Here is an 18,185-nt window from a genome sequence, read left to right as displayed (position 1 = left end):
TTAAAACCATCTTTTAGTTTGTAATGGTTCCAGCAATTGATGTAATGCAACCATGAGTTGTATAAAGCTCCTAAATTAGTAAGTGTATTAACATAAAATGATGAAACCTTACAAGCTATTGATAAGTTTGGTAAGTAATTAAAACCATAAACATTAGAGTTGTTGATCAATTGCTGAGAGAGAACTAGTTGTATTATTTCTTAATCTTCAACTGATTTGATTAAAATAAGCTATCTCAACCTAATCTAAAGAATCGTCAGATTTTATATATACGGTTTCCTACACGTTAGTCACGCGACAGACATAAAATATTAGCACCAGTCATACACACACTTAGAAAATAGTTTGTAAATTCGCCTAGTTAAATATTACATATACAGGCGACGTTGCCCTCCCTTTGAATTAAATTAATCAATGACGACAAAATAGCTAATACTATATAGTACTAGTGTAGTATTTGCATTGAATTATTTATTTAGAGAGATTACCTAATTAACTTTAAACATTCTAAAAGAGTGTATCCATCAAAATATATTCGAACAAAAACATTTGACTTATAATTTTTCTTAAAAGACTTAATTACCAAATTTGCACCTTAAAATAATTTACTAAACCATTACCATCATTCATCCATTATCCCATAATCCATGTACGCACAATAATATTGCTTCTCAGCAGTACTATCCATAACTTGTAAGAAAAATACTTGTACCATAAATAATAATGCGAAAGAGATATACTGATTTGTTTTTTTTAACGAACAAATATTAACTAGGTATCTCCCCTTCATAATACAAAATTAGTCTCGCACGGATCATAGAGAGTTTTAAATAACTTATTATAGGAGGTTGCTTCGGATCTCAATAAAACCGTAATTATAGCTGACATCTTTATATAATCTTCCCAAAAATATGAGTCAACGTCCAACATACAATTCTTAGATACAAATTAATCAATATAAGTAATCCTCTTTTCCTTCTAATATACCATAATTAAAAGAGATCATTGTTCATTACACTTGCTCATAGCAACAAGTGAGGTCTGTTTCTCTATATATATATCTCTCTCTTGCTCTTTGTTTTCTTGTTAATTTAACATATAATATCTATGAGTCTTCACGTGGTTGATCCTCAAAGACAACATAATAACTCAATCTCGAGAGTAAGTTATAAACTTACCAAGTCATGGATCACCACATCTATCTTCATTTTCGTCTTCTTCATCATCCTCCTTGGTGCTTCTCTAGGCTGGATGGATTTGGTACTTATACACTTGATTAGTTATCATAATCTAAACATTATTTAGTCTTACAGTTACGCAAATGGTTTTGGCTCAAAAAGTGTGTTATTTTCTTTTTATAGTTTTTATTGAGTGGAAGTAGAATCAAAGTGACACCAATATTCTCAAGAAACACCAACGTCAATATTCCCAAGAACACACTCACTCCACCACTCAACTACACATTGCAATGCTCTCTATACAAGAACATAACAAAACAAACGTGTCCTGCAAGCTACCCGGAGAAAGCGGACCCTAAGGACGATCCAGAGACTTGTCCAGATTACTTCAGGTGGATCCACAAGGATCTTGAACCATGGCGTGAGACAGGAATCACTCGAGAGACGCTAGAGAGAGCGAGTGATAAAGCACACTTCAGGCTAATTATAAAAGGAGGAAGAGTGTATGTGCATCAATACATGAAATCATTTCAGACAAGAGATGTTTTCACAATATGGGGAATAGTTCAGCTTCTAAGGATGTATCCTGGCCAAGTACCTGATCTTGAGCTTCTCTTCTTGTGCCATGACTTTCCTGAAATATGGAGAAGAGACTATAGGCCAAGACCAGGAGTCAATGTGACGTGGCCACCTCCTCCACTCTTCCATTACTGTGGCCATGCCGGTGCTTTCGACATTGTCTTCCCCGATTGGAGCTTCTGGGGATGGTAAATAATCAACTTCTCGTTCCATACAAATCACACACATAGAAATTTGGTTCGATATTGATGCTCACAGCCTAAATATGCATATGGTTAGGCCGGAGATTAACGTAAAGGAGTGGAACAAATTATCGGAGGCAATAAGTGAAGGGGCTAAGAAGGTGAAGTGGGAAGAGAGAAAACCTTACGCATATTGGAAAGGGAATCCTGGAGTTGCCAAGCTCAGAAGAGACCTCATGAAATGTCATGATCCCATGGTTCATCTCTATCATCAGGTATATATATCTTTAATTGACATTTCTTTTATGATGATGATCGATGATGAATTGATGATATGAAAATGTACTTGCAGAATTGGAGGAGAGAGGGCAGGATTGGGTTTAGGACTTCAAACCTAGAAGATCAATGCACCCACAGGTTTTTAGAAATAAATTTTAATTAAGGGATGAATTATAAAAAAAAATTTAATATACAAATGATTTGTTTTGGATAAATGAAAGGTACAAGATTTACGTAGAAGGAAGGGCTTGGTCGGTGAGCGAAAAGTATATATTAGCTTGTGACAGTATGACTCTTCTTATAAAGCCATTTTACTTTGACTTCTTCACTAGAAGCTTAGTTCCAATGGAACATTATTGGCCTATTAGACCTCGTGAAAAATGTAGTGACATCATCTTTGCCGTCCATTGGGGCAACAACAATACCAAAAAGGTAAAATATTTATATATAAAGAAACTTCAAACAAAAATATCCGAATTAAAGAGAAACTGTTTCAATGGAATATAGAGTGGTGATGATTATTGGTATTTGATCTTATCTTCACTTAATTTTACAGGCGAAAACTATAGGGAGAAATGGGAGTGAGTATGTACTTAAGAATCTACAAATGAAGTACGTGTATGACTACATGTTGTATCTATTGCAAAGCTATGGGAAGTTGATGAACATGAATGTACAAGTGCCTGAAGGAGCCAAGGAAGTGTGTTCGGAGATAATGGCGTGTCCGATCAACGGAGGTCGAGTGAGACAATGTATGGGCGACTCATTGATTATGTTTCCGAGCGTTAAGGGCGCTTGTGAGATGCCTCCACCATTTGAAGAAGATGAGCTCAAGAAGTTTCTAGAGAAGAAAAAAAGTGTTGAGAAGGAAGTTGAGAAGTGGACTAATGAGTACTGGGAGGAACAAAAGAAGAAACATATCAACATTACTCGATGATGGCTATTGGCTATCTATACAAAAAGAAATATTCAAAACATCACTTGGTGTTTAAGATTTACTTTTAAACATAATTCACAATTTGATCCATCTGACAATATTCTCTCAATGCCCCCAAATTCCAGTATAAGATGTCTCCGGTACGGTGAACTTGGACCGGAGACTTTCAGTCAACGATTTCAAACGATGCTGTAGATCAAAAAATCCAAGCATACAAATTTTGAGATAAAGAAATCAAGAAACTCTGCAAATCTTCAGAGTCACAAAACCAAATAAGCTAGAGAGATTTGAGAGGTACACTAAATAAAAGTCATTCTTTGAACCTAACATTTCAACATACTTTGTTCAGAGGTTAGCTTATGTTCCTTCTCCTTCTTCTTCTTCTTCTTCTTCTTCTTCTTCTTCTTCTTCTTCTTCTTCTTCTTCTTCTTCTTCTTCTTCTTCTTCTTCTTCCTAGATTGATTCCATGCCTTATATACACAGAGTTGTCGCTATCATCGTCATCATCATCATCAACCGCGCATTAGATCAATATCAGCATGAGCATGAGCATGATGACGCATATCCATTTGCCGTGAACCTGTTGACCATATCAGGTTTTGGCTTGGAGGTTGCTGAGGAACAGGCGAAACCGTGTTGTTCTTATTGTTGTCTAGAGCTTGATGATCATTGGTGTCTTGAACAATTTCAGAAGCTTCTTCTTCTCGTTTCTTGTTCTTGATCTTTGGAGCTGACCAGATAAAGCTCCCTACAATAACCTGATATGACCAAGAATCTGTATTCAATCCCATGAATTCAGACTTTAAACAACGCAGAGCTCAAGAAATATATCTAAACCGACCTGAACAGGACTTGCTGCTATTAAAGGCCCTCCAATGGCACCGCCAATCACACGCCCATCGGGACTAGCGAGCGAAACTGATAAGTTTCCAGTTCGATTACGGAAACTTCCATCAGTTGCAACTATATAAGATATTGATAAGGCTAGGATTTCAAACCGGCCCTGGAAATTAAACAAAAACATATGTTACATGAAAACAGAGAGATAACGAACATTGTCTTATCCTGTAGTGAGAAAATTCAAATTTAACCTCGTACTGAATGGCTCCAGGGGATGATGATGGTTGAATAAGAGTTGCAGTAGAGACTGCGCCGCTTGCCGATAAGACGCAAATCGCTCTTGGCCCTTGTTGAGAGAAAGATATAACCTTTGATGCAATATCCTGCTTTCAAAACTTTTCAGCAAACACAGCAAAAATAACATTTCAGGAAAGCTCTGTAATAATGTTTCAACATACCTCTCCTATCGAAACAGCGATAACGTGTGGCGTGAAGCTCATTCCAGAAGATGAAGGCATCAATTCACCTAACCAATCCAAAAAAACAAAAACAAAGAAGAAAAAGGCTCATGGAATCAATACATTTAAGCAACATAATACGTATAAAGACAACAAACAATCCACTATATTTTAGGAACATATTTAAGCTTTTCCCTGATATTCCAATTATATTTAAGCAACATATTAAATAGACAGAACAAAATGGCTCCATTTTAGAAAAGTTTTAAGCTTTTCCCACACATCAGGAATAAACAATTAGATTTATTCTCAAGTGAACAATAAACAAATTTTGGGCTGTTTGATCTACTAGCGACAATAAAAAATGGAGCTTTTTCCTCAAGATGACAAGTTTCAGAGATAGTTTGTTTACCAATGGAAGCCATTCTCTGTTTCTTGCCGGAGCCCGGAGGTCGACCACGGCCACGTTTGTTAGAGTTGTTGGGAGTAATGGTCGAAGCAGAGGAAGAAGACAATGCTAAAGAAACAGAACCGTCTGGTCCTTGTCCGTATTTTCTAGGTCGACCTCTCTTACGTTTCATCGGAGTTTCACTCGTCGGAGGAGGAGCAGCCATCATATTAACGCCGATATGATGGGGAACAGCTCCGGCTCCAGTTGCTGTTGCTGTCGCTGTCGGAGAAGGATCGCCGTGTAAAGGAGGAGAACCGAACCCGGTGGGGCCTGACCCGAATGGAGAGTTTGGATTAGGTAAGTGACGAATCCCTTGTTGCTGTGATGATCCGTGAAACGTTGGAGGACCCGATCCGGATAACCCTCTTTGGATATAGTAAGAACCCGACCCGGTTATACCCATTGCATCTCTTCGATCCATTTGCATTTACAGCTGAAGACAAAAGAGTCTTAGATTTTGAAGTGCTTTCTTTCTAGAGAAGGAGTGAAACCCTTGTGGCTAGAATTATGAGGAGAGGGAGAGAGAGGATAAATGGATAAGAAGAAAAACAGAATCAAAGGTGGAGACTTTAAGAAGATATAAAACTTGAGGAGAAGGGAACATGCAAAGCTAAACAACTTCTCAGCTTACTTGTCTTCTCTCTTTCATTCTTCCACTCATAAGCAAGCAAGCAAAAGCTTTCTCTTCTATCAACAATGGCTTAGATTGATTTCGGTTCTAGGGTTATCTCTCTCTCTCTCTATTCTGCGTGTGCTTTTTTTTTTTTCCTTTTTCTGGGTGACAGAGGAAAACAGAAACAAACAAACAACCTCTAACAGACCCTCAAGCAAAAGCATTTACTGTGAGGATAACAATGAGATCCTTTTTATTTTAATTTTCTGAAATATGTCATGGAAATTCAAAATCCTAATGAATAACTGACTTTGACTGTAGCTCTATATAGCAACTAGGCATATCCTGTGTGCGGCTCATAATCCCTATGCCCACACTCTTGCGATGGCGCGTGTATCAAACGCTCGCAGCAACACGTCCCTCTTGTTTCTTCAAAGCAAACAAAATCTACAAAGTTGGTTATCTAGATAATAGACTGATTGGTCTTGAAACAGAGGAATCTGTGGATAGGCTGAAGTACACGCGCCGGAGAGTGTAGAGTGGAGCGTGAAGAAAGGATAGGCCTTTCTGGTCAGAGAGTTACCCACTGGCTTCCACTTTGAGAGCAACTTTGACGAGAGGCTGAGAAGAAAGACATGTCTAAAATATCTCACAAGGACCCCATATTGATGGGGATGATATAACCTCTTAAAAGCCAAATTTGAGAGATTTTTTCCTATTAGAATCCCAACTTTTATTGTACCATGTAATCTTTGAGACTGTTTATTTTAGACCTTGATTATGACAATATGATTATTTGTTTTTTGTAAGTGTTTTAATGACCACGTTAAGTGGCAGTGTAATAAAGCAGAAAAGATCTTTGTTCTGATTATCTACTATGAATGATAGTCTTTGACCCTGAGAAATCAGAATCTATTGCAATGATAAATTTGAACTTTAGAAGCAACAATATACATCTCAGAAGAGTATAACACGATCAAAACAGATTAATCGCCTAATTCCTCAATGACCCGATCAGTAATGAAAGCACAAATCTTGACCTCAAAAGCCAGAGAGTGATACATAAAAGTTGTAACCTACAAAGACGAAGAAGCAATCATGGTGCGAGATAACCACATTTGGTGGAAAATTGGAAGATAGCTACTTCAAACCGTAGATAACCACATTTGGTGGAAAATTGGAAGATAGCTACTTCAAACCGATTCCCTCAAAGTAAATGACAAAGATCAATGAAGAACAGAGTTTACATACAAGTGAAAATAAATGAGGCTCCTTATCATTTGTCTAGCTCCATTGCCTGAGCCGCTTTAGCTTTAGCGGCTGGAGTGAGCTTTGTCTTCAATTTCTTCTTGCCAACAAAAAATCCACCTTTCTTCTTCTTCCCACTACCATCAACCTTCGACAACAAAAACAACCGACCACAGATATCATAAGCTACTCTAAACCTCAGAAAAGATTCAAAATTATCTGACAAATTAGTCAAATGTTCTACTAAAGAAGATTCAATCAACAGTCGTTTCTATAATTAGTCCCCAACAATCTTCTCAAAAAGAACATCAATCAACTGAGTTAAAGCAAATTCAAATCTATCAGATCATTTCATGAAAGAAAATAATTCATTAGAGAGAGTGTATCAGACGATATCATTATCTTGCAGTATAATCGGATTCCTACTTGCTCAACACATATTTATATGAACTGAAGATCAGTAAAATTACGAGATACAGGACAGAAAAGGTGCTTACTTTCATCTTGTTCTTGTTCGTTTGAAGCTTCTTGATCTTCTTATCCTGTATTTCTTTCTCTTCTGCAAATCGGGAAAAAAAAAATTTAATTTCGTATACACAAATGCGTATTGTACTGATCGTTTAAAAGATTTAAAGAAACGTACTTTGAAGATTGTACTCGTGTTGCTTCTTTCTCTTGGCTAAATTGTTCTTCTTCGACATTATTTCCCCCTTCCAATTCACCCCAAAGATAATCTCTCAACTTTGCTTGTTCGAAGCAGATGCGCGTTCCGTATAAACCCTAAATTACAACAAAGACTGAACGAGTATATCAACAAACGACGTCGGGTCCGAACTTTTATGGGCTTGGAGATAAGATGTATCTCATTGAGGCCCAAAAAGCACAGTATAAGCCCATTAATCTGAAACAAAAGGCTGAGAGAAGTTAGAACGCTGTCGTTTTCAAGCTTCGCACAAACTGTTCCAACGACCTTTCTCCAAATCGCTTCTCTCACACTTTACACTCTGCAATTTTGCATGCGTCTTTTTGTTTTCTCGATCTTCTCCTTTCTTCTTCCTCGTCATCGTCGTCTCCACCTAAAGCCCTAAACCTCGATTTTCCCGCCAAATGTATCAATCCATGAACTTATCTTTTTCCTCTAACTTTACCCAGCGAGCCCTCCTCAAACCACGATTATGCCCCGGGATCTCCGCCAGAGCTCGCAAATCCCTCCATTTCAATCCTTACTGCATCTCCTCCGGTCCCAAATTCGACGATTCGCCTCCGATAAATCTATCCGAGAAGCTCATTTCGCTGCTCAAAGCAGTTCCGAACTGGTCGGACGGCATCAAAGAGAGACGGATGCAGCAGAAACGCTCTCTCTACACACACGAGAAGTGGGTCAGGCACAGAAGCTCACTCCGCCATCTGCGTCACGTATCCTCGAGCCCCTCCTCACGAGTTATATTGTCTCTGATTCCCCCTGTCTTCTTCTTCACCACCGTCGCGATCCTGATCGCCGGCTACAACTCCGCCGTGGGTTTAGACTGGTTGCCTAATTTCTTCCCCGTCCTTCGAGCTTCTCCTCTTCCGTATCAGCTGACGGCTCCGGCCTTAGCTCTGCTTCTGGTGTTTCGCACCGAGGCTTCTTATTCAAGGTTTGAACAAGGAAGGAAAGCATGGGTTAAGATCATAACTGGAACCAATGATTTAGCTAGGCAAGTCGTTTCTTCCGTTCATGGCTCCGGTGATGAATTGATAATCAGAGATACTCTTTTGCGTTATATTGCTGCTTTCCCTGTGGCCCTTAAGGTCTGTCCTAGTTCTTACTCTTGTGGATTGTGATGCTCTTAGCTTGGGTTAGGTAGACGGAGATTAATGATTGATTGCTTACAATTTTAATTTGTTTTCTTCTTTCATGTGTAGTGTCATGTGATTTATGGTTCAGATATCGCTGATGATCTCCGGAATGTGATAGAAGCAGATGATCTGTCTTTGATACTTGAATCAAAGCATCGTCCACGTTGCCTCATCCAATTCATCTCTCAAAGCCTTCAGCTGCTGAAACTGGACAGTACAAAGATCGATATGTTGGTATTTTTTCTTTTTTTTTTTCTACACTGTGTCATCTCCAAATCACCGATTCTGGTTCCATAGAATTTAGATATGAAGAACACAGTGTCTGGTGCTCAAGTTAAGATATATATCTACTTTACAGGAATCAAAGATGCTGCAATTACAGGAAGGAATCAGTGTGTGTGAACAACTAATGGGTATCCCGATCCCACTATCTTACACACGACTAACGTCAAGGTTCTTAGTCTTATGGCATCTTACACTCCCTATTATTCTCTGGGATGATTGCCACTGGAATGTTGTTCCTGCTACTTTCATCAGCGCTGCATCTCTCTTCTGCATTGAAGAAGTGCCCAACTCCTTTCTCCTTCACAATTGCAGCATTATTTATATATCCACTGTTTTGTCTTGGCCTCGTTATATCTCACTCTTTAACTTTTGTTTGAAATGTCTACAGGTGGGTGTTCTTATAGAGGAGCCATTTTCTATGCTAGCTTTAGACGAGCTATGTGCTATGGTGCTTAGTAACATTGATGAAGCTGTTGAATCCGAGGAGGTCATACGCAATCGGATCATCGCAAAGAAAAGGTTGCATGAAATTAAACACTCATCCAATGGTTGGCATAAATCTTGAAGTAATATAATGACAATCTACTCTGCGTTGTCATATGTGATGTGATATAAACAGAGAGTTAGTATGTGATGCCTAACTTAGATTTGCTATTATTAATGTAGAACACGTATACACGTAAACAGAGAGTAGTATGTGATGCCTAACTTACTGCGCGTTACTTTTTATGCAAAAATCAAACTGAATCATTTAGTTGAATAAGTACTTTTCTAAAACAGAATGAACCAAACATTGAAATGCTTGCCGCCATCATTAATTAATGATGATAATCTCCACAATGTGGAAGTAATAAATAGGGGATACATAAGTATTAAGTATTATGGCTCACAAATCAGATGGTTCAGCCAAAGCCCAACATGAGGCTTTTAGTGATCCCTCTCTCTCTCTCTCTCTCTCTCTCTCTCTCTCTCTCTCTCTCTCTCTCTTTTCTTTCTCTCTAAATTTTTTAATGATAAAAATATACAGAAATGATGCTAAACTACTAGAATTAACAACATTAACAGTGAACCTTTTCAGCTGATCTTTTTTTTTTCTTGTTCTTTTTGGGACAACTAAACTCTAAACCTGTTGATGATGATCTATTACAGCTTCCCCTGTACCAGAGAAAGAAGGAAATTACAACTTGAGAAATCTGAAACACGGAAATCAAGGATTGATGATGGATGATGGGACCGGGATTTATTTTACTGACCATGCAATTTTTTGACAAACCGCTCGAATTCGACAATGTTATGTCCTTCCATAAGAGCTGGGATGAGCCTACTATAGGCAAATGATGACAAACGCCTTCTATCTGGATCGTTCGGAAACTTAACGCTTTCTAACATTTTGTTATACCCAACTCTATCATGGCAAGGAAGCGAGTTCTCTCGAGCAATTGGTGTATTGGTGTCCCACGCTGCGTTTAACACCTGCAAAAAAAAAAAAAAAAAAAAACACTCAAATTTTAGAACTGAGGTTTCGGTGATAGAGCAGGCGTAAAAAGAAAAACGATATGCGATTCCAAGATTTTTTTCTCTTTTTTTTTTTTTTTTTAAAACCTGCCAAGCTACTGCATCAGGTTCTCCTAATGCTCCGGAGAAATCATCGGGACGGTTTAGAATTTGCACTTCTCCTGATACAAAACTCAAAGTGGCACCATGCTTCTTTAGTGCAGATGCGATTGCAGCATAACCATCTCGGTTGCTCGGGTTGTAGAATCCAGCCGTTAGCTCAGCGGCATGGCTTGCTGTTCTGTACCACCAGTGGACGTCTGGGAGCTGTTTTTAAGTCAATTTTGCGATAAATACTCTGTTTCCCTCAAATTCATTGGTTTTCAGATGGCTTAGAGACAAAAGCTAAAAATCAATCACCTTTGCGGCGATGCAGCTACTGTCGAAGACTAGTTTAGCGAGAGAGAGGATTTTGTCAGCGTGATCTATTAACACCTGTGAATACCATTTGAGAAAGAATCTCCCGTAGAGACCATCGTAGTCACCTCCATCACAGAAGAAACCGGTTCCCTGCGGTTGGGAGTTGTAGGAGCCAGCATTATCTGGGCCTCGAGCCCAAAACAGGTGCCCTCTTGATTCTGCTGCCTTTCTCAGGCTCTTCAACAGATACTTGTCATAACACTGTACCAATAGTGAAACAAATATGGTCATTATGTGGCTAGCTCTGAGGCTTGGATCTCTCAAGACTATTAAACTGTTGAAAGGAAAGATACCTGAAACTCTCCAACACCTGGATATCGCCACCCATGCTTTATGGGACAAGAAGGATACCGTAGCTCACCACAGGGGCCTAGTCCAATTTCAACCATAGACACTACACCGTCATCTAGAAACTCCGCAAGCTCTATCCGAAAACTTCTCATGTAATCAAAGTACACCTACATTCAATCCACCAACACCATAAAGTATTTCCTGAGTTGGTTATTTCAGATATCTGTGATTACAAGAAGCAAATATCCAGGGGTAAAGACACACAGCAATTAGGCAGCTAACTTTTCTCTTTTTTTTACCAAGAATAATAATAACATTTCGCTTAGCTTAGATTGGGGTTTATCTATCTAAAACTTGTGACTTTTAATCTAATTTATTATAGAGGAAAGTTGTATGAAAGGCAGAAGCGTGCAGAAAGTCATTAGGTGTTCAAGAATATATTGATCGATACAAAGGTTTACTGATTGCTTGTCGTCATGGGTATACCTCAAGTGCAGTTCGGCCTCTTAATACACGTTCCTTGTCAATACCCCAAGAAAGGCATTCTGGGTTTCGTCTTCCCTCTCTATCAGTGAAATATATGTCAGGATTGGTTCGCCCGATTTCTGCCACCCAATGAGGAAGTGGGATGCAAACATCATCACCAACATTGCCTCCACATTCGTGAAAGGACATCAGAACCTAGGAAGAAGGAAAAAACTGAGATGCATAATAAGCTTGGGAACAAATCATTCTAATGCAACCTCATTAAGAAAATTGTCTCTTAACGCATCATGCAGGCAAAAGGCAGACCTGTATCTTAAGATTAAGATCACGGACTATCTGAAAAAGCTGCCTATAGCCATTCCAATTATACTCCTGGGGAGAATGACCCTCAGCTATTCCCCACCAGCAATCCACTTTAACCCCATCTACATGGATTGACTTCAATATCCTCAAGTGCTTTAGCAGTCCATCTCGATCAGCCAATTCACACTTCATGTTGATAACCCCAAGCTGTTGACGTAGGAAAGGAAATTTAATCAGTAAGGAGAAAGTTCAAGATAACCACAGGTAAAGGATAATATTAAAGTCGCTTACTGGTAGCATCACATAAACCGGAACATAAGGAGTACCAGAGAAATCTTGCTCTGTCAGATTTGGAGGAATCTCAAGAATCTACCAAATACGAAATGTGGAAGAGTCTCATCAGATTTGAGCGCAGATAAGCAAGGACATGGCAAACATGCAAAGGAAAAAAAAATGGGAGAATACTACGGGGTTTTTCAGTGTTCGAAAATGTTTAGCTTAAGGACTGGACTGTTACGAGTTTATATTTTCTATGTAATAGCGCAGAGTCGCAACCTGTTTAGAGTTGATAACACCGAGTGAACAACCAATAAGCCCCTCAGCCTTATTTGCACAGCCAACCAGTTCTGGAGATTGAGTTGGGGGTAAATCATATGGCGATGGCGCGGGTGCGAAAACACCTTTCATGCGGCAAGAGTTGAGCTCCGTTGGGCTTCTATGCCCTGTGGATGAGACTCCTCTAATAGCAGGATGTGAGGATTGCTGTGATGCCATGTGGGAAGCTGATGAACCTCCAGCAACCACAGAAGAACCACCAGGAGGCTTTGTCCCCTAGATAGTTAAGCCGAGGAGGAAGCCACCAAAGAAAACAATTTAGCATTTTGTGACGAGTATGATTGAGAGTATAAGCACACGAAACAAATACTAAAAGATAGAAAAGAAACTAAACTATAGAGCACACTAAAAAGCGGACAGAGAAGTACCTGAGATTTGGATGGGAAAGTAGTCCCATCAGGAAGAACAACCCACCCAGCTTCCCTGGCCAAAGCCGCAATAACATCGTTAATATCAGCTCTGACTCTCAGATTATAATTCCCGTGCCTTCGTAACCCGCCTAGGATCCTTGCAGTGATAGCTCTTCGATGGCGCTCTCTCAACTTGGTTCGCTCCTTCTCTTCAAGCGGTCTACTTCTGCGACTTCCTCCACCCCCAGGAGTGTCCACTTGATCTTGCAACGACTGCTGAAACATGAACTCGTCATTACTACTGCCTGAAGCAGCGCGTGTTCCTCTGTTCCGCTGGTCTCCGTCATCTTCTTCCTTGACATCCGTATCCATTTCTTCGTCGTCATCCTCTTCACTAGTTGCAAGCAGTTTCTGCATATCCGTTGCCATAACTTAAACTTTGCTGCTCCAGAATGTTATTGCCTTTTGGTGAAAAGTTCCATCTTCTTACTTCTGTGGTTTTAATACTCCACGTGTACGTCGTCGTCTCGCAATGCAGCAAAAATATTCTAATGGTTTTTCTTTTCCTTCCTCCTTGCTGGCAATTGGCCAGAGAAATATTCCAGTATTAACGAAACTGATCTTCTATCTTACAGAACCTCTCAGTCTAAACTTCCTACAAGAAAAAAAAGTAAATACTACTGTTCACATAATCAGCGTTTTTATGAATCTCCCAGACGAGTAATCGGAAAACTTTGAGACAACCAAGAACAGAGCTAGTGTTTGTGGGATTGCAGATTTTAAGTACCTTATCATATATCATCTACCTCGGTGAGTAAGTTTCTAGCGCAATTCTCTTGACAATTACAAGCCTCCTCTCGAAAAATGGTCCCAATGTGGGGAAAATTGCAGTCCTCTGGGCGTGTCGTTAAGCACACCTAAGAAAAAAATCCAAACGAAAGGAGACGAAACCGGCGCCGATCGACAATTTCCTCGCCTGATTCCCTCCACGGGACCAGCGAAACAAAGAGGGATAGTGGAGAAGAAGGCGGTGGATCTCCGGCGGGTGAAAAGCGCAGATCCGGCCGTGAGATGGAGAAGGCGCGTGAAAGAGCGTGCGGCGTGAATTGGAAGACGAGCTTCACGCGTGTGTAGGGCTCGAGCGTGTCTGGGAGAAAGAGGTGTGTGTGAAGCTAAGGCTTGGCACGAATTAGGCGTGTGTATGTGTGTGTGTCTTTGTTTGTGCGTAAACGAAGGAAGAGGAGACGGGCTCATTAAACGTGTGAAGGGAGGCACGTGCTTGCACCACCATCACGAGATTTCGATGCTCTCTGCGGCGCACAAGGGCTCTTGATACTCACGTGACCTGCCTGACCAGTCACAGTTCGCATCATGTGATGTCTAGTAATTGTGTAGTTTACATTCAAACTGCGTGCGGTTTTACTCTATTCGCCGTGGACTGCCTCCCGGTTTAAGACCATGGCCTGAAACTTCTTTCTGGTCTCAGGGTTTGCATTCTTTTTTTTTTTACCATCACGGTTTGCATTCAAGTTCGTCCACAAGTTGACCAAAAGACTTTTAAAATAAAATAAAAAAATTGACCAAAGAATTAACAACATGTTGTAGTAATTCCAAATGTAAGCTTTTAAAACTAAAAAAACTGGAAAAAAACGTAACTCAAGGTATATAATATTTATTAATGAAGAAAAATTAAATATTAGTAATTCTATAGAATTTTACATTGACAAATTTAAAGGTATAAATGGGCATATGATAATCGTATAAATGTCATGGTAATAGTGTATTATCAGTTAGAGATGATGTGATTGTACCTAAATCAAATGAATACAGTCATGTTGTACAGAGGTGAAAGGTACTCGATGGTGGGAAGTGGAAATCATAGGATATTGAGCAAACCGACAACATCCTCATCAGCTCTCGCCGTCTTCGCCAAAGGGCAATGGATCGTGTTACAATTGGAGTAGGCATGACACTAGAACAACAGAAGATGTAAAGGAATTTTCAGTGTTGTAGTCTAACCATGGTGGAGAATGTGCAGCATCAACAGGCCTACGCCTCTTTAAACATGTAATGGTTTCCTAATCCTTTAGAACAATTTGCTTCGGATGCGATGAACAATGTCAGTACAATTTAATGTCCAATACCGGTATATAAGGTTCTTCACAAATTGTACATGCGATAAATATACAATTGCCCCCAATAAAACAATTTTAGTACAATTAATATACTAAATAATTTTTTTCTAACTAATACAATAGAGTCAAAACTGGAATATTATTTAATACAATAGGGTTAGCAAATAGATTATCTTAAAGTTTAGAAGTGGCTAGTTTGATTAGATCCTTACAAATTGTTTGCCATATGTAGTTTTTGGTATGGAGGTTATAAATACGACTAGCGCTTGGGTATAAAACCCAATTCAGAAGAACCCGAATAAAACCAATCCGAAAATGTAATTCGGTTCAGTTTTGGTTCTTCAGTATAGTCCCAAATGATTTTTTTTCAAATTTGATATGGGTTTCGGTTTAGTTAGGATTTTACCCAAAAACCAATCGGGTCCCCAAAAATCCAACATTTTAATCAATTTTCTTATCTTTTGATAAAATTTTGGATTCTATTTTTTGTTAGGTCTGATAAATAAAGAAAAATATTGAAGCCTAACACATGAAATTCACCGTTTTTTGCTATTATCTCTTTAGTTCATTCTCTTTTTTTTTGCTTGCGGTTGCTATCGTAAGTAATTCTATAGAATTTTACATTGACAAATTTGAAGGTATAAATTAGCATGATAATCGTATAAATGTCATGTTAATAGTGTATTATCAGTTAGACATGATGGGATAACCTGGAATTATACACCTAACGCATATATAGCTTTAACTTCATTATGAGATTGATTAGCCAAATGTGGAAGGCACGTCTCTTCCCCACAATCAGATCGAACGGTCATAATTCGGCGGAGATAATTATTCTTTATTAAGTTTTCATATTAAACAATAATAATAATCAACTCAAGGTGAAGGTGTGTGTGAGCCTCCATGTATTAACCTTCTTCACGTTCAGCAACGAATGAGAAGAAATTGAAACTCGACATAGCATCGACCATTAACAGAGTCGTGATGGAGACTTCATCGAATTCTGACCAAAACGAGGTATCTGTCTCTGGAACTCCGACGAACTCCGTTTCTTCGCCGTACCGGAGAACATACTCCGATATCTCCGGATTATCTCACCGGTTCGATGTTCAGAGCTTCTATAACCGGCCGTCAAACACTAACGCCGTTGTCTTGAGTGGCCATGAAGAAGATCTCTCCGAAGACGCCGTGGAACCAAATGATGGCGTCGTCAATGACGTCAACGTCAACGGAGAAGATCATAATGATCCAGATAGCGACATTGACTCTGCAGAAGACGCAGGTTCGTGAATTAGAAAGATTGTACCTTTATTCTGTTTTTCGTTTCGGTTAAATTAGGTTTTGGAGTGCAGAGTTGGAGATGATGAGGGAAAGATTTGCGAAGCTATTGCTTGGTGAAGATATGTCAGGAAGTGGGAAAGGAGTTTGTACAGCTGTAACTGTCTCTAACTCCATAACCAATCTATATGGTTCGTCTTCTCCTTAGTCCAATTTTCTTATCGTATTAGATATACATGCTCTGTTTTGAAGATACAGAGCATATCAGAAAACAAGAGTATTTATAAATGGAGTATTTGCAGCGACTGTGTTTGGACAGAGTTTGAGATTACAACCATTGAGTACAGAGAAGAAGGATTTATGGAAACGAGAGATGAATTGTTTTATGTCTATATGTGATTACATTGTCGAAGTTATTCCAAGATCTCTTGGTACTAACGTTGAGGTATATAATAGAAAAAGTTAATCAAAGACACGATTTCACAACTATTCTTGATTTTTGAAGCACGGGATCTAAAAACCTCATGAATCTTGTTGTTGTCATTTCAATTCCAGATAACAGAAACGAAGCTTAGATCTGATATTCTCATGAACCTTCCTGCGCTGAGAAAACTCGATAACATGCTAATGGTAAGCAGAACATTCGGATCAGAGAGATAGGTGATCAAGATCCAAGATTTCCGACACGTTTGGTATGGCTTTTGTAGGAAATATTGGATAGTTTTACAGAGAACGAGTTCTGGTACGTAGAGAGAGGAAGCTCGTCGATGAACTCGAGCAGTGGTGGTAGAGATTCAGGAACGTTTCGGAAAGTGGTGGTCCAAAGGAAAGACGAGAAATGGTGGCTTCCGGTGCCATGTGTTCCTGCTGAAGGTTTATCCGAGGATGAACGAAAGCATTTGCGTCACAAACGCGATTGCGCCAATCAGATACATAAAGCAGCATTGGCCATTAACGACTCCACTCTTAATGACATGGATATTCCTGATTCTTACCTCACCACTCTCCCAAAGGTATCATTATTATATATCTTTCTCTATATGTTAATACAAATCATGTAATGTGAAAGTGTTGTTAACAATTAGGTGTATTTTTTGTTTTTTTTTGGCGAACAGAGTGGGAAAGCAAGTGTAGGAGACGTGATATACAAGCAACTGTGCACGGCCGAGAAGTTTTATCCGGACCAACTTCTCGACATCTTGAAGATCACATCGGAGCACGAGGCCCTTGAGCTCGCCGACAAAGTCGAGGCTTCACTGGTTACATGGAGGCGTAAGACTGGAGGGCTGGCTCACTCCAAGTCCTCATGGGACATGATGAAAGATATCGGTGGCGATGCTGAACGTGGCAATGACAAGAACCACATTCTCGCGGCTCGAGCCAGAAGCTTACTCTTTTGTCTGAAACAGAGATACCCTGAACTCTCTCAGACCTCTCTTGACATCTGCAAGATTCAGTATAACCGAGTGAGTATCCATATTGGACCTTTTTTAGAATTTTTTTCTTTTTTTCAAGATCTCGATGGAAACATCGAAATTATATATACATGATGAATATTCTGTGTTTTTTTTTTTTTTTTTGGATAGGATGTTGGAAAGGCGGTACTGGAGAGCTACTCGAGGGTTTTAGAAGGTTTGGCTTATAATGTTGTGTCATGGATTGATGATGTTCTTTACGTCGACAGAACAGTGAGGAACAGAGATGATTAGATTAAGTATTTTCTTCTTTTGAGCACTGACAAAAAAAAATACATGTGTGTCCGGTTTTATTTGATGTAATAAAAATGCAACACTAATTCCGTGCTTTTTTTTTTTTGTTATAATTGTGTTCTGAGTCTTAAAAGTCTTTTGTATGAAATATATTT

The 18,185-nt window shown here is 39.2% G+C and overlaps 6 protein-coding genes across 9 annotated transcripts; 3 read left to right on the top strand and 3 right to left on the bottom strand.

Moving 5' to 3' along the window:
- The first annotated feature begins 1,106 nt into the window (after nt 1–1,106).
- Nucleotides 1,107–3,285, top strand: LOC18015570 (O-glucosyltransferase rumi homolog). The gene is made up of 6 exons (XM_024154979.1): nt 1,107–1,260; nt 1,362–1,945; nt 2,037–2,214; nt 2,292–2,356; nt 2,440–2,650; nt 2,775–3,285. The coding sequence occupies exons 1-6, from the start codon at nt 1,108–1,110 to the stop codon at nt 3,153–3,155; spliced, it is 1,572 nt and encodes a 523-aa protein (XP_024010747.1). The 5' UTR covers nt 1,107; the 3' UTR covers nt 3,156–3,285.
- Nucleotides 3,286–3,359: 74 nt separating this feature from the next.
- LOC18015569 (AT-hook motif nuclear-localized protein 9) lies at nt 3,360–5,799 on the bottom strand. Its single transcript, XM_024154980.1, has 6 exons — nt 5,536–5,799; nt 4,866–5,337; nt 4,454–4,521; nt 4,247–4,378; nt 3,997–4,158; nt 3,360–3,913 (listed from the first exon to the last, which is right to left on the bottom strand). The coding sequence occupies exons 2-6, from the start codon at nt 5,329–5,331 to the stop codon at nt 3,668–3,670; spliced, it is 1,074 nt and encodes a 357-aa protein (XP_024010748.1). The 5' UTR covers nt 5,332–5,337; nt 5,536–5,799; the 3' UTR covers nt 3,360–3,667.
- A 562-nt stretch (nt 5,800–6,361) lies between these two features.
- Nucleotides 6,362–7,547, bottom strand: LOC18015568. Of its 2 annotated transcripts, XM_006397701.2 has the most exons (4): nt 7,409–7,547; nt 7,263–7,324; nt 6,769–6,913; nt 6,362–6,593 (listed from the first exon to the last, which is right to left on the bottom strand). In XM_006397701.2, exons 1-3 carry the CDS (start codon nt 7,464–7,466, stop codon nt 6,794–6,796), a joined length of 240 nt encoding a protein of 79 aa, XP_006397764.1. In that variant the 5' UTR covers nt 7,467–7,547; the 3' UTR covers nt 6,362–6,593; nt 6,769–6,793. The 2 variants fall into 2 exon arrangements, with proteins under 2 accessions (XP_006397764.1, XP_006397765.1); XM_006397702.2 differs by having other exon boundaries at nt 6,536–6,913.
- A 230-nt stretch (nt 7,548–7,777) lies between these two features.
- On the top strand, nt 7,778–9,602 carry LOC18015567 (UPF0187 protein At2g45870, chloroplastic). Of its 3 annotated transcripts, none has more exons than XR_002899362.1 (4): nt 7,778–8,556; nt 8,671–8,834; nt 8,963–9,169; nt 9,278–9,539. XR_002899362.1 is itself a non-coding variant. In XM_006397700.2 (4 exons), the coding sequence occupies exons 1-4, from the start codon at nt 7,873–7,875 to the stop codon at nt 9,452–9,454; spliced, it is 1,236 nt and encodes a 411-aa protein (XP_006397763.1). In that variant the 5' UTR covers nt 7,778–7,872; the 3' UTR covers nt 9,455–9,539. The 3 variants fall into 3 exon arrangements, 2 of the variants coding, with proteins under 2 accessions (XP_006397763.1, XP_024010805.1); XM_006397700.2 differs by having other exon boundaries at nt 8,671–8,838; XM_024155037.1 differs by having other exon boundaries at nt 8,671–8,838; nt 8,963–9,602.
- Nucleotides 9,603–9,984: 382 nt separating this feature from the next.
- Nucleotides 9,985–14,339, bottom strand: LOC18015566 (beta-amylase 7). The gene is made up of 11 exons (XM_006397699.2): nt 13,696–14,339; nt 12,927–13,563; nt 12,499–12,774; nt 12,235–12,312; nt 11,947–12,150; nt 11,641–11,835; nt 11,157–11,321; nt 10,804–11,064; nt 10,492–10,710; nt 10,143–10,362; nt 9,985–10,044 (listed from the first exon to the last, which is right to left on the bottom strand). The coding sequence occupies exons 2-11, from the start codon at nt 13,335–13,337 to the stop codon at nt 10,010–10,012; spliced, it is 2,064 nt and encodes a 687-aa protein (XP_006397762.1). The 5' UTR covers nt 13,338–13,563; nt 13,696–14,339; the 3' UTR covers nt 9,985–10,009.
- Nucleotides 14,340–15,988: 1,649 nt separating this feature from the next.
- Nucleotides 15,989–18,030, top strand: LOC18015565 (rop guanine nucleotide exchange factor 4). Its single transcript, XM_006397698.2, has 7 exons — nt 15,989–16,325; nt 16,396–16,512; nt 16,624–16,766; nt 16,877–16,951; nt 17,029–17,334; nt 17,437–17,787; nt 17,908–18,030. The coding sequence occupies exons 1-7, from the start codon at nt 16,028–16,030 to the stop codon at nt 18,028–18,030; spliced, it is 1,413 nt and encodes a 470-aa protein (XP_006397761.1). The 5' UTR covers nt 15,989–16,027.
- The last annotated feature ends 155 nt before the right edge of the window (nt 18,031–18,185 follow it).

This window comes from Eutrema salsugineum, unplaced genomic scaffold, assembly GCF_000478725.1.
Source record: "Eutrema salsugineum unplaced genomic scaffold, Eutsalg1_0 scaffold_22, whole genome shotgun sequence".
Lineage (NCBI taxonomy): Eukaryota > Viridiplantae > Streptophyta > Magnoliopsida > Brassicales > Brassicaceae > Eutrema > Eutrema salsugineum.
Note: the sequence above shows the minus strand (reverse complement) of the source record. Positions and strands in the feature narration are given on the sequence as shown.